This window comes from Lampris incognitus, chromosome 17 (genome assembly GCF_029633865.1).
Source record: "Lampris incognitus isolate fLamInc1 chromosome 17, fLamInc1.hap2, whole genome shotgun sequence".
Classification (NCBI taxonomy): domain Eukaryota; kingdom Metazoa; phylum Chordata; class Actinopteri; order Lampriformes; family Lampridae; genus Lampris; species Lampris incognitus.
In genome coordinates this window covers 40,990,945-41,014,516 of record NC_079227.1, presented here as the reverse complement: position 1 = coordinate 41,014,516, position 23,572 = coordinate 40,990,945, and the positions used below count along the sequence as shown (strand labels likewise).

General features: G+C 48.7%; 1 protein-coding gene across 1 annotated transcript in view; it reads right to left on the bottom strand.

The window, feature by feature from the left end:
* The window catches only part of tmem26b (transmembrane protein 26b), a 28,057-nt gene extending 5,294 nt beyond the window's left edge, over positions 1 to 22,763 (bottom strand). The window contains exons 1-4 of the mRNA XM_056296663.1: positions 22,576 to 22,763; positions 21,945 to 22,041; positions 21,566 to 21,649; positions 2,434 to 2,642 (exon numbers count right to left, since the gene is read on the bottom strand). Of these exons, the coding sequence (XP_056152638.1) occupies positions 2,434 to 2,642; positions 21,566 to 21,649; positions 21,945 to 22,041; positions 22,576 to 22,763 (578 nt within the window). The remainder of the gene's footprint in view (positions 1 to 2,433; positions 2,643 to 21,565; positions 21,650 to 21,944; positions 22,042 to 22,575) is intronic.
* Positions 22,764 to 23,572: the final 809 nt, after the last annotated feature.

The following is a 23,572-nucleotide window of genomic DNA, read 5'->3' as shown; positions in this document are numbered from 1 at the left end:
CAGGGAGGTGATGGTGTCAGAGTTCTCATCAAACCAGTCCTGATGTTTTCTGGCTCTGTAGCCTATAGAGTTGATTGCAGCTTGATGTAGCAGTGAGGATAGGGGGGTCCATTTCTGATCCATGGAATTGTCAGAATTCAGAATGGCCTCAAACTCTGGTGCTATCGTGCCTACAGAGCAACGGAACTCATTCTGTGCTGGGGCTGACTTCAATTTAGCACAGTTCAGTTGCTTTTATATGGGCTTCTTGAGACGCTGTTGGGGGGTGCGCTTTGATGTGAAGCTTGGTCATGATCAGGCGGTGATCCATCCAGCATTCTGCACCTCTCGTGGCCCGGGTCAGCAAGATATCACCAGTGTCACTACGTCTTGTTATGATATAGTCAATCAGGTGCCAGTGTTTAGATCGTGGGTACATCCAGTTTCGTATTTGGTCTTCTGCTGAAACAGTGTGTTCGTAATGGTGAGGTCATGCTCTGCATAAAGTGTTAGCAGCCTCAGACTATTTACCTGACCAACCCCATGCCTACCCAGTACTCCACTCCATATACCATCGTTCTTTCCTACCCTAGCATTAAAGTCTCCTAGAAGAAGGATCCTTTTTTTTTTTTATACAACGAAGGGCCTCATCTAGTTGCTAGTAGAAGCTGTCCTTCACATCATTGTCAGATGGTAGTGTTGGTGCATATGCACTTAACAGAGTGGCATAGCGTGCCTTTGCTAGGGGGATACGAAGGGTTATTAGCCTCTCGCTTACTCGCTTACTTGTTTCAGTGAGGCTGGGTAGAATGCTGTTCTTGATTGCCAGTCCAACACCATGTTGATGTTGTCCACCAAGGGGATATCTTCCCCAGAAAAAAAGTGTACCCTTGTAATGACCTACTTGCAGGTTAGATATTCATCATGCGGGCCAGAGACGGTCCCGTTAAGACAGTGGGCGGGGGTTAGCAAGGGGTCTTGTAGGTACACACGAGGCTGAGGTTTTTAGTATAATGAACTGTGGACTTAGAGTTTATTGGAGAAAATAAACGACCCCACGGCTGTGTGGTCAAAAGGAGAAGTGATCTCGTCTCCTTTCTTTCATCCTCCACATTGGTGACCCCGACGTGAGCCATGGAGAACGAAGCTACCAGTGCAGCTGCAGTGACTAACGCCATCTCGCTCAGACTGCCCGACTTCTGGGAAACGGCTGCGGCAGCCTGGTTCGCTCACATCGAAGGCCAGTTTGCGATTAGGAACATCACCGTGGATGAGACCAAGTACCACTACGTCGTGGCGGCACTGGGAACATCTACAGCGTCACGGAATGGAATGAACCGGTTGTAAAAGTTCACCGTGCCCAGCAACTCCTGCAGGGACTTCACCGTGTTCGGGCGTGGGAACCTGGCGATGGCGTCCACCTTGTCGGGCAGGGGAGTTGCTCCGTCCTTTGTAACCCGGTGCCCAAGGAAATCAGTAGCTGCCAGGCCCAACTGGCACTTTACCGTGTTAATGATGAGCCCATGCTGGCTGAGCCGTTTGAACAGCTGCCGGAGGTGGACCAGGTGCTCCACTGCGGACGTACTGGCCACGAGAATGTCGTCCAGGTAAACAAACAGGAATGGCATATCCCGCAGCACAGAGTCCATGAGCCGCTGAAAGGTCTGTGCAGCCCCCTTGAGCCCAAACGGCATCCTCAGGAACTCGAACAGGCCAAATGACATGATTACTGCCGTCTTCGGCACATCCTGCAGGCGGACCAACATCTGGTGGTATCCACTCACGAGGTCCACCTTGGAGAAGATGACCGCCCCCACCAAGCGCACGGAGAAGTCCTGAATGTGCGGGACGGGGTAGCGGTCTGGCATCGTGGCACTGTTGAGGCGGCGGTAATCACCACATGGGTGCCAGCCACCGTTAGCCTTCATGACCATATGCAGGGGGAGGCCCATGGACTGTCGGAGCGGCGCACGATGCCGAGGCGCTCCATGTTGGCAAACTCCTCCTTGGCGGTGGTGAGCTTGGCTGGGTCGAGGCACCATGCACGGGCGTAGACTGAGGCGCCCAGTTACCATGTGTGTCCACGAGGAGGCCTAGCAGGGGCCTTGGTGATGGAGAAGCTATGTACTGGCGGGGGAAGTCTTACATACCGAGCTGCTTCCTTGTTCACCACAAGGGCTAGCCAGCGGCAGCAAGCTGTAAACGTAGGGGTTAGAAAAGCAGGCGGTAAGCAAGCATGCATATTTCCTCTAACTACAGCACTACTGCACTAGATGCATCACACAAACACACACACACACACACACACACACACACACACACACACACACACACACACACACACACACACACACACACACACACACACACACATTAATTCCCATTTGACCGTCTTTCATTCTTTTAGTGCTGTGTCTTTCTTCCAGCCCTTCTCGCTTTCACCCTCTCACGTACCGGACATCAGACAGGGTTTCAGAGGTGAACTCCAGTATGTCGGCGGCTGTGCCCACGAAGATGAGCAGCAGCTGGGAGAGCTGGTCTCTGGTCAGCCCCCCACCAGCTGGAAGCAGCCACTTCCCCAGGATCAGCAAGATCAGCAAGATCTGATGGAAGGCTAGGATCCAGTTATTGGCACACACTGAAGAAAGTGGATTTTCCATTCCCTAAACATGAGATAGGCAGTAGGGTTGGGAATCCAGATAGTGGATCAAGTATTTATAAAACATCAACAGTATAAATTAAATGATTCAAGATTAGGATCAACTCACTAGCAAAATTAGAAGCAAGGAAAATAAATTATTTCCCAGAAATTACTAAACTATATTTCAGAATCAGAAATTGTTTTACTGCCATGTGCATTGCATGCACCAGGAATTTAGCTTGGCATTGTTGGTAGAGAGAATAAAATGAGAAAAAATAAGAATTAAGTAAAACACATAGGTATACATATGTAATAAAATATATTAACAAAAGCACACACACTCATATATACGTATATATAGATATGGGCGGCACAGTGGGTAGCGCTGTCACCTCACAGCAAGAAGGTCCTGGGTTCGAACCCCTGGGTTGTCCAACCTTGGGGGCCATCCCAGGTCGTCCTCTGTGTGGTGTATTTGCATGTTCTCTTCGTGTCTGCGGTGGGTTTTCTCCGGGTGCTCCGGTTTCCCCCACCATCAAAAAGACATGCATGTTAGGGTTCGTACTCCTGTCTGTGCCCTTGACCAAGGCATGGCAAGACGAACTGGAGTTGGTCCCCGGGTACTGCACTAGCGGCTTCCAACTGCTCCTAGTCACACAGCTGGGATGGGTTCAATGCAGAGCATAATTTCCCTATGGGGATCAATAGTGTTTATCAAAATCAAGTAAGTCTGTCACTGGGGGACTGGGATTCTGTTGATTAGATCGACTGCAACAGGGAAGAAACTGTTCTTGTGGTGTGAGGTTTTGGTCCTGATGGATCTCAGCCTTTTGCCAGAAGCTAGAGTCTCAAAAAGATTGTGTCCAGGGTGGGAGGTGTTGGTAACGATCTCCTCACAAGGTGGTGCTAGAGGCGTGCAGGTCCTGGAGAGATGGGAGGCGGCAGCCAATTACCTTCTCCATCGAGCGAACAATGCTCTGAAGCCTGTCCTGGTCCCTGGCGGTGGCAGCAGTGTATAAGACAGTGAGAAGGTTAAGATGGACTTGGATTCAAAGATGAAGTGGAGAAATTCACCATCTTTGGCAGTCTGCAGGTTGAATTTCTTCAGCTGCCGCAGGAAGTACATCATCTGCTGTACTGTATTGACGAGGGAGCTGAAGTCCTTTAGCGATGGTGGCGCCCAGGAAACGGATAAATCCACAATGGTAACTGGGGATGATGATTTGGGGCAGGGATGGGCAATTTTATCCAGAAAGGGCCAGTGTGGGTGAAGGTTTTAGTCCCAACCAAGCAATTGCACACCTGTGTCTCCTAATCAAGTTCCTCAGCAAAGACTCTACTGGTTGATTAGTGGGATCAGATGTGTTACTGCTTGGTTGGAACAAAAACCTTCACCCACACTGGCCCTTAATGCATAAGATTACCCACCCCTTATGCATGATGTCCAAATATTGTTTCATAGTTTGGCCCTATAATTGGCCATATACACTGCTCAAAAAAATAAAGGGAACACATAAGCAATGCAATGTAGCTCCAAGTCAATCACACTTTTGAGATATCAACCTGTCCAGTTAGGAAGCAACACTGATTTGTGAATCAATTTCACCTGTTGGTAAATTGTCTAATTTCCACCAGGTGGAAATTAGACAATTTGCAAGACAACCCCTATAACAGGAATGGATTTGCAGGTGGTGGCCACAGACCATTTGCCTGTCCTCATCTTTTCTGGCCGATCTTTGGTTAGTTTTTCATTTTGCTAGTGCCCTCACCACTAGAGGTGGCGTGAGGCGGTATCTGCAACCTACAGAAGTTGCTCAGGTAGTGCAGCTCATCCAGGATGGCACATCAATGCGTGCTGTGGCAAGAAGATTTGATGTGTCTCCCAGCACAGTGTCCAGAGCATGGAGGAGGTACCAGGAGACAGGCCAGTACACCAGGAGACGTGGAGGGGGCCGCAGGAGGACAACAACCCCGCAGCAGGACCACTATCTGGTCCTTTGTGCAAGGAGGAACAGGAGGAGCACTGCCGGAGCCCTACAAAACGACCTTCAACAGGCCACTAATGTGCAGGTTTCTGCTCAAACAGTGAGAAACAGAATGCATGAGGATGGTATGAGGGCCCGACGTCCACAATTGGGGCCTGTGCTCACAGCCCAACACCGTGCAGCCCGATTGACCTTTGCCAGAGAACATCTTGGTTGGCAGATTCGCCATTGGCGCCCTGTGCTCTTCACAGATGAGAGCAGGTTCACACTGAACACATGTGACAGACGTGAGAGAGTCTGGAGACGCTGTGGAGAACGTTCTGCTGCCTGCAACATCCTCCAGCATGACCGGTTTGGCGGTGGGTCAGTGATGGTCTGGGGAGGCATATCCTTGGAGGGCCGCACAGACCTCTACGTGCTAGCCAGAGGTACCATGACTGCCATTAGGTACTGGGATGAGATCCTCAGACCCATTGTCAGACCATATGCTGGTGCAGTGGGCCCTGGGTTCCTGCTCATGCATGACAATGCTCGTCCTCATGTGGCCAGAGTGTGTCAGCAGTTCCTGTATGTCGAGGGCATTGATGCTGTGGACCGGCCTGCACGTTCCCCAGACCTGAATCCAATCGGGCACCTCTGGGACATCATGTCTCGTACCATCCGCCAACGCGATGTCGCACCACAGACTGTCCAGGAGTTGACCGATGCCCTGATCCAGGTCTGGGAGGAGATCCCTCAGGAGACCATCCGTCGTCTCATCAGGAGCATGCCCAGACATTGTAGGGAGTGCATACAGGCACGTGGAGGCCACACACACTACTGAGCCTCATTTTGAATCGTCTTGAAGAATTTCCACAGAAGTTGGATCAGCCTATGTTCTCATTTTCCACTTTGATTTTGAGTATGATTCTGAATCCAGACCTTAATGGGCTAATGATTTTGATTTCCATTGATCATTCTTAGGTTATTTTGCTCTAAACACATTCCTCTGTCTAATAAATAAAGATTTTCAGCTGAAATATTTCATTCATTGAGGTCTATATTGTGTTTTTTAGGTGTTCCCTTTATGTTTTTGAGCAGTATATTTAGTTCCCCTATTTATTGTTGGGGATGTCCTCTTTTCTGGTTGTATTTGTATTAACCAGTGAAATCAGCTGGTGTAGTGTTCCGTTGGTAAAGAAAACCTGCGTAGACATGGACCTCCATGGCACATGATTGAATACCACTTGGTTTAGATGATCACAATGACGAACAGTGCCATATTTTGAAATAGAGAACAAGCGCTGAGCTACAAGTGGTTAGCATTGATGCTGCTGTAGAATCATTTTTATCAAAGACATTTTCAAACAACAATCGTGCACAGACACAATAACTAACTACATCGACTGATCAGTTGGCAGTTGTGGTGTTAATTAGCAGACCCGTGTGTTGGGACATGTGACACTTGTGAGCTGATCCAACCAGCTGCAAAGTATTTTTGGTCTACGCTCACTTACAATGCAAATTCCTATTAAGCCACAGCACAAGGAACAAAGTGAAATTTGTCTGCTAGCTTTGTGAGGTTGGCCTTTTGAGTAACTTAGGGTGAATCATCCTCACAAAGCTAATTATAGTGGTCACTGGGGTTATGGCCCAGATTTGGTTGCCATCTTAAATTTAGTTTCATAAATCCTGAATCCTATCCCAACTAAAAACTACTGATGACTGCTAAAAGACCAGTCTTGGCCTCCAAAGTCTGCTATAAAAGGCAAATATCTTTTGCTGTTAAGGTCTTTTAAAAAGGTTGTTCAGCAGTTACAACAGTATTTAATTTCAATCCATCTGTACCACAGCTAGCTTGTTTTTATGCTAACCACGGCAGAGGAACAGTCCTTTTCAAGCTGCTAATGAGCTGTGAGGAAACGGTAGCATTCTGTTTTAAATCGATTTGGTTCTTGTATGAAAAGCAAAGATTACCAAGTTTTTCTTGATAACTTTAAAGATCTACTACTACAACTACTACTACTACTACTAGTAGTAGTCGATTTAAAGATGGACCCCTGTAATTCATTCAGTACATGATCCATTTTAGTTGTGAAATATGGAAACATAATGCTTGTTATATTGCATTTAAATGTAATTTTCCGGGTGGCGTGGTGGTCTATTCCGTTGTCTATTCCGTTGGTGGAGCAACGACCGGGGACGGCTTGGAAGAGTGGGGTAATTGGCCGGATACAATTGGGGAGGAAATGGGAGAAAAATAAAAAGCAAAAAAAACTATATCTAAGAACATGTTATTTATTTTTGTCTTCATCAAAACTCCACCAATATTCTAAACAGTCGATACAACACACTATATGCCTTCAGAGATAAGAGGTTTCAGTACTAAAGTTTCCTTGTAATAAAAAACAGCCACCCCCCCCCCCCCAAACGAGCACGGAGGTTCACTCTTAACTAACTCAAGAAAACGTGGGGGTGTAGAGCCGAAGGAACGGAGAAGACCGTAGGTTCACACTTTAGCCGTGTAGGCAACTTTCTTTAATCCACGGTAAATCAGAGAGACAACCAAACCACAGCTCGACTGAGCGGAGGTGGCAAGAAATAACCAGAAAACTGGCTGGACAACCATAACTTAACCCTGCGTTAACCTGCCAGGGCAACCATGACTTAACCCTTAGTTCCTGGGTTGAATTCTGTCCCCAATACGTGTCCACCACATGAGCCCCCCCAGAATTCGCCCTAGTAATCGAAGTCCGGCAGGCGCGGGGGGACGACAGGCCGTCCGCGGCGGCTCCGGATAACAGGGGCCGGAGTGTCTCTGGGAGGCATTGACGCGGGCCTGTGGAGGTCGGCCTGAGGAGCAGAAGAGGCAGCTCGGGCCTTCACGGGGGGAGGAGGCGGAGCCGGGGGACGACCGCGACGAGGAGGTTAGGCTAACTCCAACGGCTGCGTCAAGTCCAGGTGTGCGGGTTTAACTCGGTCCACTGAAACATGCTCGGCCGCGCCCCCAAAATCCACCACCAGGTGCTTAGTTCCCCGTTCCAGGACGCGGAAGGGGCCGTCATAAGGGGGTTGCAGAGGGGGGCGGTGTGCGTCGTGACGGATGAACACGTAGTCCGCTGACTGCAGACCTGGGGGCACCTGGGACACCGGAGCGCCGTGTTGGGCGGTAGGGACGGGTGTGAAAGCTCTGACCCCGTCCAGCAAGGAGGCTCGTTGGTCCACAGCTGACCAGGGACGCGTTGCATTGGGCATGAAATGGCCTGGGACTCGCAGCGGCGTGCTGTACACCAGCTCCGCAGAGGAGGCTTGTAGGTCTTCCTTCGGGGCGGTCCGCAGGCCCAGCATGACCCATGGGAGCTTGTCGACCCAGTTGCAGTCCTTGAGAGTAGCCCGAAGCGCAGCCTTCATGGACCGGTGGAAGCGCTCACATAGGCCGTTCGCCTGAGGGTGGTAGGCGGTAGTGCGATGAAGCTTGACGCCCAGAGCCTCACCCACAGCATTCCATAGGTCTGAGGTAAACTGTGGCCCGCGGTCAGATGAAAGGTCGGAAGGCGTACCGAAACGTGAGACCCACGACCCAATAAAAGCCCGGGCCACATCAGCAGACGTCGTGGATGCCAGGGGAACAGCTTCAGGCCAGCGCGTAGTCCTGTCCACCACAGTGAAGAGGTAGGTGAACCCATGGGAGGGGGGTAGGGGACCAACCAGGTCGACGTGGACATGGTCAAATCATCTCTCCGGCACTGCGAAGCATTCCAGGGGCGCCTTAATGTGGCGGTGTATCTTAGCCCGCTGACAGGCAACACACGAGTCGGCCCACGCTTTCACGTCTCTCTTAAGTCCCTCCCACACAAACTTAGCAGAGGTCAGGCGCACGGATGGCTTACCGCCTGGATGAGAGAGGCCGTGCACAGCTTCAAATACGGGGTGTCTCCAGCTGTGCGGGACGATGGGCCTGGGCTGTCCTGTGGAGACGTCACACAGGAGGGTGACACCTGTGTCGCTGAAAGGAACGTCCTGCAGGCGGAGCCCCGTGTCGGAGGCCCAGAGACGGAGGATGCTCGGGTCCGTGGCCTGGTCAGCAGCCATCTGTGCATAGTCAAGGCCTAGGTGGACCGCTCCAATCACTGCCCTAGAGAGGCAGTCAGCTACCTGGTTAGACTTACCAGCGACGTGCTGGATGTCGGTAGTGAATTCCGAAATGTAGGAGAGTTGTCGCTGCTGGCGAGCGGACCATGGCTCGGCCGTCTTGGACATGGCAAACGTGAGGGGCTTGTGGTCCACATACGCAGTAAACTCGCGGCCCTCTAGCAGGAAACGGAAATGCCGGACGGCGAGCCAGAGACCGAGGAGTTCCCTGTCAAAAGTACTATACTTGCGCTCTCGGGGTGTAAGCTGGCGACTGAAAAAGGCCAAAGGCTGCCAAGCCCCCCCCACCCACTGTTCGTGAACCGCACCAACAGCATAGTCCGATGCATCCGTGGTTATGGAAATAGGTGCTGTAGGTGAAGGATGCGCTAGCAGGGTAGCCTGGGAGAGCGCAGCTTTAGTCTCGGTGAACGCACGGTCCCGCTCTGCTGTCCAGTCGACCGCCTGGTTGGGGGACATGCCTTTCAGCGCCTCGTACAGTGGCCGGATGATAAAGGCGGCTCGGGGAATGAAGCGGTGGTAGAATGTCACCATCCCGATGAACTCCCTGAGCGCACGAGCTGTTTGGGGGCGCGGAAAGGCCGCCACCACTTCCACCTTTGAGGGCAGGGGGACTGCCCCGTCCCCAGTGATGCGGTGCCCGAGGAAATCAATGGCTGTCAGCCCGAACCGGCACTTCGCTGGGTTGACGATCAGCCCATGCTGGCTGAGGCGTGTGAAGAGGGCATGAAGATGGGACAGGTGTTCTTCCTCGGAGGCGCTGGCGATGAGTATGTCGTCCAAATAGACGAAGATGAAAGGAAGGCCACGGAGCACTGAATCCATCAGCCGCTGAAAGGACTGGGCCGCGTTTTTGAGTCCAAATGGCATTCGTAGGAATTCAAATAGGCCGAATGGGGTAGTCACCGCTGTCTTGGGGATGTCTGAGGGGTGCACGGGAACTTGATGATAACCACGGACCAGGTCGACTTTTGAGAAGACGCATTTGCCAGACAGGTTTGCAGAAAAGTCCTGGATATGCGGGACAGGATAGCGGTCGGGCGTGGTGGCGTCATTTAGTCGGCGGTAGTCCCCGCATGGGCGCCAACCTCCATCAGGCTTAGCGACGATGTGGAGTGGGGACGCCCACGGGCTGTCAGAGCGGCGGATGATCCCCATGCGTTCCAGGTGCTCGAACTCAGACTTGGCAATGGCGAGTTTGGCGGGGTCGAGACACCTGGCTCTGGCGTAGACCGGGGGCCCCTTCGTAGCAATGTGATGCTCCACCCCATGCTTAGCGGTGGGTGCAGAGAAGGTAGGCTGGGTGAGGTCAGGGAACTCAGCGAGGAGGCGGTTGAACTTGTGGGGCTCTGAGAGAGAGTTGGCTAGACCTGCATAGGCCGCTTCCCTCCGCGTACATGCGAAGGAGGAGAAGGTTAAGGCATCGACCAGACGGCTGTTCTGAATGTCCACTAGCAAACCGTAAGCGCACAAAAAATCAGCTCCGAGGAGGGGAAGCGTTACATTGGCCATGACGAACTCCCACGTGAAACGTTGTCCACCAAAACACAGTTCTACAGACCGCACGCCGTAGGTGTGGATAGGGCTGCCGTCAGCCGTCGCCAACTGGGGGCCCCGCTCCCCGCCCATGATGTCGACGTCAGTAGCAGGGAGCACGCTTCTCTGTGCGCCCGTGTCACAAAGAAATCGCCGACCGGAGATGGGGTCGAGGATGAAGAGTAGCCTGCTCGTATCGCCAACACTCATGGCCACTACTGAGTGTTGGCCCTCTCGTTTCCCGTCGGCCTGTAGTTGCAGGGGGAACGGCACCGTTTAGCTTTCGCACCAAATCGAGCGTGGTACATACAGAGTCCAGAGGGCTTGTAGCGGTCTGATGCTGTGGCGCCACCGTCGGGCCACGCCCGTGATGTCGGCGGGGGGCCAGTGAAGGTAGGAGCCAGCACCCCGGCATGGGAGGAACGTTGTGTAGCGACGAAGAATCGGTCAGCCTCCTTTGCCAGCTCACGGGGATCAGTGATGGTGGAGTTAGCGAGCGCAGTCTGGACGTGGGGCGGCATGTTGCGCAGAAACAGCTCCATAAACAGGAAACATGGCTTTTCTTGACCCAGTAGGTTTAACATCCTGCTCATTAGCTCCGATGGTTTGCCATCTCCCAAGCCCTGAATTGCGAAGAGGCGACGTGCTCTCTCCGTTGTTGACAGTTCAAAAGTTTCAAGGAGGAGATGTTTAAGTGCGGCGTATTTACCATCGGCCGGTGGGTCGGTTATGAAACCGCTTATCCTGGAAGCCGTAGCGCACCCCAGCGCTGCCACTACGTAGTAGTACCTGGTCTCGTCTGCTGTTATGTCTCTGAGCGCGAACTGTGCCTCAGCCTGCGCGAACCATGTAGCCGCGGAAGACTCCCAAAACTCCGGCAGTTTAATTGCAACGGCGTTCGTAGCCATAATGTGTGTGGTTTCAGAAAACTTATCCGAAAACCGACGTCGGGGTCACCAGTGTAGAGCCGAAGGAACGGAGAAGACCGTAGGTTCACACTTTAGCCGTGTAGGCAACTTTCTTTAATCCACGGTAAATCAGAGAGACAACCAAACCACAGCTCGACTGAGCGGAGGTGGCAAGAATAACCAGAAAACTGGCTGGACAACCATAACTTAACCCTGCGTTAACCTGCCAGGGCAACCATGACTTAACCCTTAGTTCCTGGGTTGAATTCTGTCCCCAATACGTGTCCACCACAGGGGTATATTTATTTTGTGCGTAGTCAACCAAGGAGATACTAGGAATTCGTTTCACTTGGGAAAATTACTTTTTTTTTGGGCAAACCAAGCCATGAAGTCAAAGGAATTGTCTATGGACCTCCAAGACAGGATTGTATCGAGGCACAGATCTGGGGAAGGGTACAAATTAATGTCTACAGCTTTGAAGGTCCCGAAGAGCACAGTGGTTTCCATCGTTCGTAAATGGAAGAAGTTTGGATCCACCAGGACTCTTCCTAGAGCTGGCTGCCCAGCAATCGGGGGAGAAGGGCCTTGGTCAGGGAGGTGACCAAGAACCCGATGGTCACTCTGACAGAGCTCCAGCGTTCCTCTGTGGGGATGGGAGAACCTTCCAGAAGGACAACCATCTCTGCAGCACTCCACCAATCAGGCCTTTATGGTAGAGTGGCCAGACGGAAGCCTCTGCTCAGTAAAAAGCACATGACAGCCTGCTTGGAGTTTGCCAGAAAGCACCTAAAGGACTCTCAGACCATGAGAAACAAGATTCTCTGGTCTGATGAAACCAAGATTGAACTCTTTGGCCTGAAAGCCAAACGTCATGTCTGGAGGAAACCAGGCACCTCTCATCACCTTGCTAATACCATCCCTACAGTGAAGAATGGTGGTGGCAGCATCATGCTGTGGGGATGCTCTTCAGCGGCAGGAACTGGCAGACTAGTCAGGATCGATGGAAAGATGAATGGAGCAAAGTACAGAGAGATCCTTGATGAAAACCTGCTCCAGAGCGCTCAGGACCTCAGATTGGGGCGAAGGTTTACCTTTCAACACGACAACGACCCTGAGCACACAGCCAAGACAACGAAGGAGTGGCTTCGGGACAAGTCTGTGAATGTCCTTGAGTGGCCCAGCCAGAGCCCAGACTTGAACCCCATTGAACATCTCTGGAAGACCTGAAAATAGCTGTGTAGCGACGCTCCCCATCTAACCTTACAGAGCTGGAGAGGATCTGCAGAGAAGAATGGGAGAAATACCCCAAATATAGGTGTGCCAAGCTTGTAGCTTCATACCCAAGAAGACTTGAGGCTGTAATCGCTGCCCAGGGTGCCTCAACCAAGTACTGAGTAAAGGGTGTGAATACTTATGTACATGCAATATTCCAGTTTTCTATTTTTAATAAATTTGCAAAAATTTCTACAAAACCTTTTCGCTTTGTCATTATGGGGTATTGTGTGTAGATTGATGAGAAAAAAAAAGGAATTTAATCAATTTTGGAATAAGGCTGTAACATAACAAAATGTGGGGAAAGTGAAGGGGTGTGAATACTTTCTGGATGCACTGTATGAGAATGTGTACCATTCCTAACGTATACCTTTAAAAAGGCGTGTTGGTAAAACAGGAACTCCAACACTGTCCTCAAACGTGCCCAGCTTCCCTGTCAGACCCTTCCCTCTGTATCACCGTTGTAATATTCTGTTATGTAATAAGTTAAACTGAAAAGTAAATCTTGTCTCTGTGTATTCAATCACGTCTTGTCTGCTCAATGGCTGTCACGTTCCTGTCCTAGAACGTTCTGCGCATGAACCTTAACCCTCTACAATAAACCCTCTACCAATACTGCCACCTACTGGCCCGGTAGGCACATGTCATTACATCCTCCTTCCTTTGAAGCTAATACAAAAAATTAATAAGAATAACAATACAAGGTAAGTATAAAGTCTAGAGACTGTTAAGCTATAACCAAACTTAGTCATCTAAACATTACACCACATTTTTAACACTTTCCTTTTCAGGTAAAATAACAAACGGGTAAATCACATTAAGCTATTGCCACACCTACTCATTTAAACATTAACCAGTATTTTTAACACTTTTTTCAGTACAAATATACTGTATAACAACAAATAGGCAAGTCACATTATTTCCTTTTCAGGTATCCCAACTCAATGTAACTTAATGATAAGTTTTCAAATAAGGCCACACTCGGATGTCTTGTAGGATATCTCTAACCAAACTCAAAGTCTCTTGTTTTTGTTTTTGTTTTCATTTTTTATCCAAGTCCATTATAACGTTCTGTTTTCTAGGCATACTAGACCTGCGCATGACTGGTGTTTCAGTCGTTGGGGTAGGTGGAGGAAACTCAGTCGGGTGCACGTCAGGAGGATGCACGACAGGAGGTGTCACTTTAGCACCTGCCTGTACCTGAAATGTCTCCTGACTCTTGAGCAGACTTCTGCGGTTTCTCCGCAGTACCTGTCCATCTTCAGTCCTAATAGTATATGACCTTGGACTTACTTCTTTCAGGACCATTGCCTTCTGTTCCATGCAGAGGGCTCTTTGATTCTGACCACATCATGTTCTGTAAGAGATTTCAGACTCCTGGCAGCCTTGTCGTGGTTATTTTTCTGTTCCCACTTCAGCTGCATGTGTTTCTGTGTCAGTTCCCTGTTTTCCTTTGTCACAGGCACGCATGGCAGGCATGCATGTTGCGCCGTTTATGGTCCATGAGGAGCTCTGCAGGAGACGCTCCACATGCCAGAGTTGAGCATCGAAAGGTCAACAATGCCAGATAAGGGTCTGAGTTGGTTTCAATGGCCTTTTTCAGAGTCTTTTGACAATTTCCAGTCCTTTCTCTGCCTTCCCATTTGCCTGGGGATGAAGAGGGCTTGATGTGGTGGGTTGGAACCCATATTCTTCTGCAAACATCTGAAACTCCCGGCAGCTGTACTGGGGGCCACTGTCACTCTGCACTGTTTGAGGAATTCCGTGTCTGGCAAAGATGCTTTTCAGGTGAGTATTAACACTGCTTGCAGATGTGCTGTTTAGCTGTGCAATTTCAGGATAGTTTGAGTAAGTCTATTACTAAGAGAAGTTCCTTTCCATTCAGATGGAAGAGATCTGTTCCTACTTTTTGCTATGGCTCAGCTGGCGTGTCTTGAATCAGCATTGACTCTTTGGTTTGCTTGTAATGGTGTCTTTGACGTGTGTCACATTCACTAATCAGTGTCTCAATGTCTCTTGATACCTGGCCAATAAACAACTTCCCTAGTCCTTCTTTTGCACTTTTCAATGCCAAGGTGACTCTCGTGGATCCAGCTGAACATCTCTTGGCGCATAGACTCTGGAATGATAATCCTGTTTTGCCTCAGCAGTAAGCCGTTGACCCCGCTCAGCTCTGCCCTGATAGGATAGAATTGTGAGAGTTTACCTTTTGTCCACCCATGTTGGAGGTTGGCTATCTCTGTCTACAAGTCATGTCTTTTTCTGTTTCTAGTGCAGTCTTCTTGTACATCATGTCTGACACTGGGCGAGAGGAAGCAACCAAGTTAACATGAATTTCCACATCTGCCGAAATTGTGCTGACCTGTGTCTTTGTGACTGGTGGAGGTGCTCAGGACAGTGCATCAGCCAGAATGATGTATTTACCTGGCGTGTAGACTAGATCCATATCATATCTTTGCAGCCTCATCATCATCCGCTGGCTCTCGGGAGATGTGTCGTTCAGTTTTTTTCTGAAGATTGAAATGAGCAGTTGGTGATCTGTTTCTGCTGTAAAGGTGGGTAGTCCATAGACATGGCCATGAAACTTCTCACATCCAAACACTAACCCTAGGGTCTCCTTTTCAATTTGGGCGTATCGTGTTTCAGTCTCTGTCATTGCTCTGGATGCATATGCCACTGGTCTCCAATTGTCGTCGTTGTCAGCCTGGAGAAGCACGGTGCCCAATCCGTCTTTGGATGCGTCTGTGGAGATTTTTGTTCTGCGTAAGGGATCAAAAAAGGTAAGCACCGTCTCTGTGGTAAGTGTCTCTTTAAGCTTTTTTCATTCTCTGTCATGTCTGGCGGTCCACTTGAACACTTTGCCTGTGTGCAGCAGATCTCTGATACAGACCGTTTTTGCACAGAGATTTGGGCTGAACTTGCCTTGGAAATTTACCACACCCATGGCTCACAGTACTTCCTTCTTGTCTGTAGGTGGGGGCATGTCCAGAATGGCCTGTACTTTGGAGTGGTCTGGATCCACTCCTTCTCCAGACAGCTTGTCGCTTAAGAAAGTGATGTCTGTTTCCCTAAACTGACATTTGTTTTTGTTCAGTTTCAGACCACTCAACTAGATTCTCCGTAGGAGGTTCAACAGTCTCTCGTTGTGCTGTAGTGTAGAGCCCCATACAACTAAGTCATCAATGTAAACACAGGTCCCTTCTAGACCCTCAATGATAATTTCCATTGCCCTGTGATAGATTTCGGGAGCGGATTTGATTCCAAATGGGAGTCTGAGAAAACAGTATCTGCCAAATGATGTATTGAACGTGCAGTACTTGCTGTTATTAACGTCCAATTTCAGTTGCCAGAAACCATGAGATGCATCTAGTTTACTGAAGAATTTGGCTGCTGACATTTCACTAGTGATTTCTCCCCGTTCCGGTATCTGGTAGTGCTCTCTTTCAATGTTCTCATTAACGTCTTTGGGGTCTAGGCACACCCTTAACTCACCATTGAGTTTCTTTACACATTTGGAGTTCACCCAGTCTGTCGGTTTTTTCAATACGTTTTATGATTCCCAATTTCACCATCCGGTTGATTTCTTTCTTTAAGCTGGTTCCCATTCCTCACTGACGAAATGGCACAGGTGCTCATCCAGGCTCTGGTCATCTCCCGGCTGGACAATGGCAACTCCCTCCTTGCTGGTGCCCCGGCGTCGGCCATCAGACCTCTGGAGCTTGTTCAGAAAGCTGCAGTTTGTCTGGGGTTCAACCGCCCTAAGTTCTCCCACACAACTCCCCTTCTCCTGTCCCTACACTGGCTCCCAGTAGCTGCTCGCATCCAGTTTAAGACTCTGGTGCTAGCCTACAGGGCAGTGAAAGGAACAGTTCCTTCCTATCTCCAGGCCATGGTCAAGCCCTACACCCCCGCCCGACCACTTCACTCTGCTGCCTCGGGACGCCTGGTTGCCCCGTCGCTCAGAGGCCCCTACTGCCGATCAACCCAGTGCACGGCTCTGTTCTGTCCTGGCCCCACAGTGGTGGAATGAACTCCCCACTGATGTCAGGACAGCGGAATCGCTGCCCATCTTTCGGCGCAGGTTGAAAACTCAGCTCTTCAAGAACTACTACCCTGTTACTTGTTCTTAGCACTTATTGTATTCACTCATTAAAAAAAATCTCTTTCTTGTGCTTTTACTTCAGCACTGGTTTTGCTCTTAGATGCTTGTTTAGATGCACTTATGACCTCTGATGACTTGTAGTTCTCCTGATTTCCTACATTAAATGCACTTATTGTAAGTTGCTTTGGATAAAAGCATCAGCTAAATGATTGTAATGTGTTGGCAATCTCCGTGGGCATGCATGGCTGGCTTGGCATCACTTTTCAGCTATATTCTGTAGGTGAATAGCAGGTGTAGGCAAAGGACCCTTGGCCTGTGAAGATATCTGGAAAATGTTGCACAATGTCAGTTACTGTGTCGCTGTGAGTCTTAAGAACCACCTTTTCACTGTTGATTTGGTAAATGCACTTGACCAGCTCAAGGTCCTCGCATGTTTTGTCTCCTAGCAGTGACTCATGATCGTTAGGAACAACCTCGAACATCAGGTTTTGTTGCTTCCCTTTCACATTCACTTTCAGCCTGCACACCCCTATGGGTTCTATTCGCTGTCCGTTATATGCCTTCAGTGGGACTGTCCGTTTATGTAGTTGTGTCTTCTCTTTGAGTACTTTAATGTCTTTGACACTAATCAGGTTGGCTTTTGCCCCTGGTATTTAATTTAAGTAACACCTGTGTCCCATTAACTAACAGAGGTGCCGTCCATTTGTCTGTTTCCACTACACTGACTTGATGTCCACTGTCTATACTCCTAGTTGGCTGCACACTTTTTTTCAGTCATAGGAAACCATGTTCACTAAAAATGAATCACTCAGTGGATCAATGTCCTCATCAGTTTCATCTACTACATGCACCTTGCGTTCTTTCCTTTCTCTTGAAAAACACTTTTTTTTTCATCGTGTTTATTCCCCCTTTGTCTCTTGGAATGACAGATGGGTTCAAGATGGAGATGGGATTACATCAAGGATCGGCTCTGAGCCCTTTCTTGTTTGCAATGGTGATGGATAGGTTGACAGACGAGATCAGGCAGGAGTCTCCGTGGACGATGATGTTTGCAGATGACATTGTAGCGAGAGTAGGGTGCAGGTGGAGGAGAGCCTGGAGAGGTGGAGGTATGCGCTGAAGAGAAGAGGAATGAAAGTCAGTAGGAGCAAGACGGAATACCTATGTGTGAATGAGAGGGAGGACAGTGGAATGGTGAGGATGCAAGGAGTAGAGGTGATGAAGGCATATGAGTTTAAATACTTGGGGTTAACTATCCAAAGTAATGGGGAGTGCAGAAGAGAGGTGACGAAGAGAGTGCAGGCAGGGTGGAGTGGGTGGAGAAGAGTGTCAGGAGTGATGTGTGACAGAAGGGTACCAGCAAGAGTTAAAGGGAAGGTTTACAAGATGGTAGTGAGACCAACTATGTTGTATGGTCTGGAGACAGTGGCACTGATGAAAAGACAGGAGGTGGAGCTGGAGGTGGCAGAGATGAAGATGCTAAGATTTTCATTGGGAGTGATGAAGAAGGACAGGATTAGGAACGATTATATTAGAGGGACCGCTCAGGTTGGACGGTTTGGAGACAAAGCAAGAGAGGCAAGGTTGCTATGTTTTGGACATGTGTGGAGGAGAGATGCTGGGTATACTGGGAGAAGGATGCTGAATATGGAGCTGCCAGGGAAGAGGAGAAGAGGAAGGCCAAAGAGGAGGTTTTATGGATGTGGTGAAGGAGGACATGCAGGTGGCTGGTGTGACAGAGGAAGATGCAGAAGACAGGAAGAAACGGAAACGGATGATCCGCTGTGGCGCCCCCTAACGGGAGCAGCCGAAAGTAGTAGCAGTAGGTTTTGTCCCTTACACCTGGAGCACGTTTTACCAAATGCTGGGCGTTGTCTGGGTTTGTGATTATCTCCACAACGTTTGCAGATAAATGTGTCACGTTGCTCGCTTCGAGCGCCTCGGTATTTTCCGCGCCCATTTTCCTTGAATGAAACGGCGTCTACATTCGCACCTGGCAGAACTAAAGCTAGTCACTTAGCTGCACCCTCAAACGTTTCCACGTGCTGTTTAGCTAACTCGGTGGCCTGGCATATTTTCACAGCATTGCCCAAACTGACTTCCGCTTCTTCTAACAATCTTTCTCTGACTCTCTTGTCACATGTGCAGAACACAATTTCATCACGAATCATTGACTCGTTCAGTGCGTTGAAGTTACAGGTACTAGACTTTAGCTGCAGGTCTGTGAGAAAACTATTAAGTCTCTCCTTCGCGTTGCATCCGCGATCTGAACACATCCCTCTCGTGTGTCTCATTCTTTTTTGACAGGCAGTGTTCGTCGAATTTCTTGATGACTTCGTCCAGCTTGTTTTTTGTCTCCCTCGTTGGCAAACGCGAATGTGTTGTACACCTCCAGCGCATCAGCTCCAGCGATGGTGAGCAGCATGGCGGTCTGTGGCTTATTTGACGCCCCTGTCACCCCTATAGCCGCGACATACAGCTTGAACTGCTGCTTGAAATTCCTCTAGTTCGAGTCTACATTTCCAGTTAACGTTTAAGTCTCTGGTGGTTTTATCGCGTCCATTTTATGTCTGGTTCACTCCTGGTACCATGTATGTCTTGTGTAGCGAATTCGGGGGGCAACCACAGCAACTGCCGCGGCAGGGACGCGAACCCGTATCGCCCGCACCGCGGGAAACATCGAAAACCGCTCGACTAAAGAGTCAGCCCGCGAGCCAGCGGCCAGCGTGTCTACTTATCCATGCACGTTACACTTGTTATGTAATACATCAAGCTGAAAAGTACATCTCGTCTTGTCTGCTCAATGGCTGTCACATGTTCTGACCCTAGAACGTTCTGCGCACGAACCTTAACCCTCTACAAGAAACAGTATATACCAATACTGCCACCTACTGGCTCGGTAGGTACATATCATTACAACCGTATGGCCAGGAGATCTGAACTCACTTTTGGCTACGTGCTAAGATTCCTTCAGTTGTTTCACCCGCCATTGAAGAAAGACAAAATTGTGGTGGCGATGTCACTGATCACATTGGCCAGTTTCTTAAAGAGGAAGTTACCCCATAATGACAGGGTGGACAGCAATTTCAGGGACACGTGCAAAACGTTTAATACAGGGCCGGCGCATACGCTGGGCAAACCGGACAATTACCCAGGGCGCCGAGCCACTAGGGGGCACCAAAGGGCGCCGCACCACCGCTGAAAAATATATGTTGCGCTCCCTCTATCTCAAACGTTGGTGTATGCTACTGCTAGCACGCTGTGTCTGTGTGTTCATAAGCTAGCTAACACAGAAAACCTACATTTGATGTTGGCGTTATCAGCGTACTGGTTTTAAATAGCTGGCAGTAATATGAGGCGTTTTATCACATGTGTTTTGTGAAGTCCACATGGGGGGCACACTTTGGTTGTTTTGCCTTGAGCGCTTGATTGCCTCACGCCGGCCCTGGTTCAATATTATTATGGAGATAGAAAACAGATGATCAAAATGACTTCTTCTATCAAAGAACTTGTTGATGACTATTAGAACAATTAGAACCTATAAAAAAGTATTTTAATTTTGTGTCATTTATCCACGTGTTACACTAAAGTTAGCAGAGCAGTGTGTGGGACATTCCAGAATCACATGCACCCAAACACAGAAAATGGTATAAAACGAGGGAAACACAGTTGAAGAGACTTCTCAGTGTGTGTTTAAATGTCTGGCCATTTATAATAAAGCCTCAGAATTTCATTATTTCGCAATGTGTAAATGATGGCTGTGTGATTCTGACGGGGACACCAAAGGCACTTTACAGTGATTTTGACCCTCCTGAATGGTTTTTGATAGACCTGAAAATAGAAGAACAAACATTGCGACATCACATAAAACTGGTTTCTAAGTGGGGTATGCCAATGAAGCGCACTTTGTATTCCCAGCGTGTAATGGTTTTTACTGAGGGTGAGCCATGTCAGGAAAAGGCAGCCAGCCTTGTGAACATGCCTCGGTTATAAGCGGAAAACACACCCGCGCCCTGACAGCAGGCTCTTTGAGGTGAACCAGCATTACCAAACACACGGCAGAAGAATGGCCCCTCTGTCTGGACAAGACAGGGTATGGAAAAGCGGAGTTGTAAGAAAGAACCGAGAGTCATTTTGGACCTGAGCTCCATGAGGAGCTGTAAAAGGAGCTCGGTTCCCTAGCTTGACCCATCCGTCTTGGAGAAAAAGATCATTACGTCAGCCCATCATTCATTATCTCTAGAAATACAAAGGGATCCCTACTGTAAGAATAACATCATATATTCCAGCAAGGATTTCCCAGGTTATCCACTACAGTGACCTGCAATCAACCCCCTCTGTCATCTGGTGGATATATATCTGATACTGGGACTCAAATACTGTGAACTAAAATGTTCGGAATGCGTTGCTTTTGTTTTAAGTTCGGCTTGAGTTGAGTTGGATGAATCAGCGCAGTTCTTAAATCAAATACAATAGATCATGTTAGGGTAAATTGGCCGGATCCAGGCCTTTAAGCCCTCCGCCCTTGAGTCATAGATACACTGCTTGGCTCTATTTGTCTCCCTTTAGGCTACTGCTAGCTTTTCAAATGTGTTCAAACGCTAAATATAGCCATGCTCATAAAACCCCAAATAAAAAAGATGCATAAATAGATAACACAAACATATTTTAATGATTTCATATTTTTACAGACACCTAAAAGCAGGAAGTGAACATGCTAACTCACTAGCCGGATGCTATCGCTTCCTCCCTGAGAGTCGGTGGACTCTAAACCAGCAGGACACGTTAGACACGCTCTCGTGCGAGGCACGTGAAGCCATGTATTCATGAAAAATCATGAACACATTCACTTAACTGGTCACACAAGTGTTTTTCTTTGTTTTCACTTTTTGAACCAAAGCCGACGGAATATTGTACAACTAGCTAATGGATACCAGTTCCCATGCATGCTTTAGTTTCTGAGCTGACGTATTTGAGCGCGATTCTGATGTGACAGAAACCGTCAGCCTACCTTGAACAGCTCGCTGCCGTTGCTCCCGTTCCGCCATTGGCTGATGAAGTTCTTAATGTTTTCGGTTGAGTCGAGTTTATTACACTGAAGAGAGACAGAGGGAGGAAAAGAGAGAGAGAGACAGGTGAAAGCAAGATATACTAAGAGATATAATGCCATAGTGAATAATGTCATGCAACAGAATAGAATAAAATAGAACAGAACAGAATAGAAAAGTATAGGCTATAATATAATGGAACCGAACAGAACAGCATAGAATATAACATAATAGAACATAACATAATAGAATATAACATAATAGAACAGAATAAAAGAACAGAACAGAACAGAATCGAATAGAACAAAACAGAATATAATAGAGCAGAATAGACTAGAATACCCTTGAGTCCGTGGATTTGTTTTCCTGATGGTGCAGTTCTAAGATCCATAATGATGGAAGGATGCTGATGAGGAAGAGGAATATCGCCGGGGAAAACCTGGGTGAAGAGCAAACAGCACACAGCAGAACCCACTGGGGTAACTTCAACACACCCCTTACCCTCTCTCTTCCTCGTCGTCTTTTCCCTCGGCAAAATACCAGCCACATCCTGCCGCACACCATTTCAAGTGTTTTGTCCGTATAGAAGTGACAAGGCAAGTGCAAGCTGTACACCGTTCACACACAAAGGTTTACTCATGAATAATTAATCTGGACCAATCAGAGTAATTGCTGTTATTTTTGTGCCATCTTGTCGTTGGTATTGGCTTCAACAAGTTATCATAGCTGGCCAGTTTCTTTACTAAAAGAGAAGCAGATGGCCAATTTCTGAGGTTAGTTTAGAACTGATTCAATAAATGTTCTATGACAACAAGTGAATAATAATGATAATAATAATAATAATGAACACGTTGTTTACACAACCATGCATTTATATCAGCTACAGGTCTTATCATTACAACTCGGAATCACAAGCCTGTTGACATTACCCAGTCGAGCCGGGGGATAGTCGGTTTGGATGGAACAGACGTACCACTTGTAGTCCTTTCCTTTCCTTCTCCTCAGGGTCAGGATCATCTCGGCCACCAGAGGTAAGTAGAGGATCGTAAGAAACCAGTAAAGCCGGTTCCTCTTCACCCACACCACTCTCCATACCGCTATCAGCGAGAGGAGGATGAAGAGGAGCCTGGTCACTACGGCGCAGAGTAACTTAACGAACATAGCTGCCCGCCTTGGCGCGGAGCCTCCGGGAAGACGGCGGCTGCACAACTGGACACATTGTTGCCCCGGTGCCCACCGCGCGAGGGCACGCCCCTGGTGACACGCTGCAGGACCGCCGTCACCAAGCGGGCGCTCATTGCGGCGGCACACGTGTGGAGGAAACCACACGGCTCGAGCCTTTGCTGCCATGCAACAAGGCTCGTGCTATTGAACCACGCCACGAGCTGATACGCTCTTCTTCTTCTCTTTTCTTTTCTTTAATATTGCTTTTGTTCGCAGCATGATAAGATAACATATATAGGCAGGGATACGAAGCAAATGGAAATAACGGTGAGCATGTTTTGCAAACTCTCTGTGACGACACAAGTGATGACTGGACCATGCTGGAAAAGGGCGGAGGACGGAGTAAAGACCTGTTCTGGTCCTGCCCCCTTTCTTACGCTCATCAGTCAAGTCAAAGCAAAACCAAAACTTTCAAGACGAAACAAAAGTGGGGAAAAAAGAAAGCGCAATGCATAGGAACAAAGTAAGCGAAAGAGCACGAGTCCAACTAGACGCCTCACGCGTCGCGTGTCGTGTCCTGTTATTCCGGCCACCTCTTGTTCATCCATCCTGCATCTGTTCATTGTGTTATGTTTAAACTTACTTACCGATGTGCACATCTTCATTTCTTTTGCACAGTTGTTCCATAGATTGACTCCTCTGATGGATATACAGGGAAGTTTTGCATTTGTCCTCGCTGGTTGTTTCGTGACTACACACATGTTCCTCTGGGATCGTGTTTACTGTCCCTCCTCTGGAACAACTTC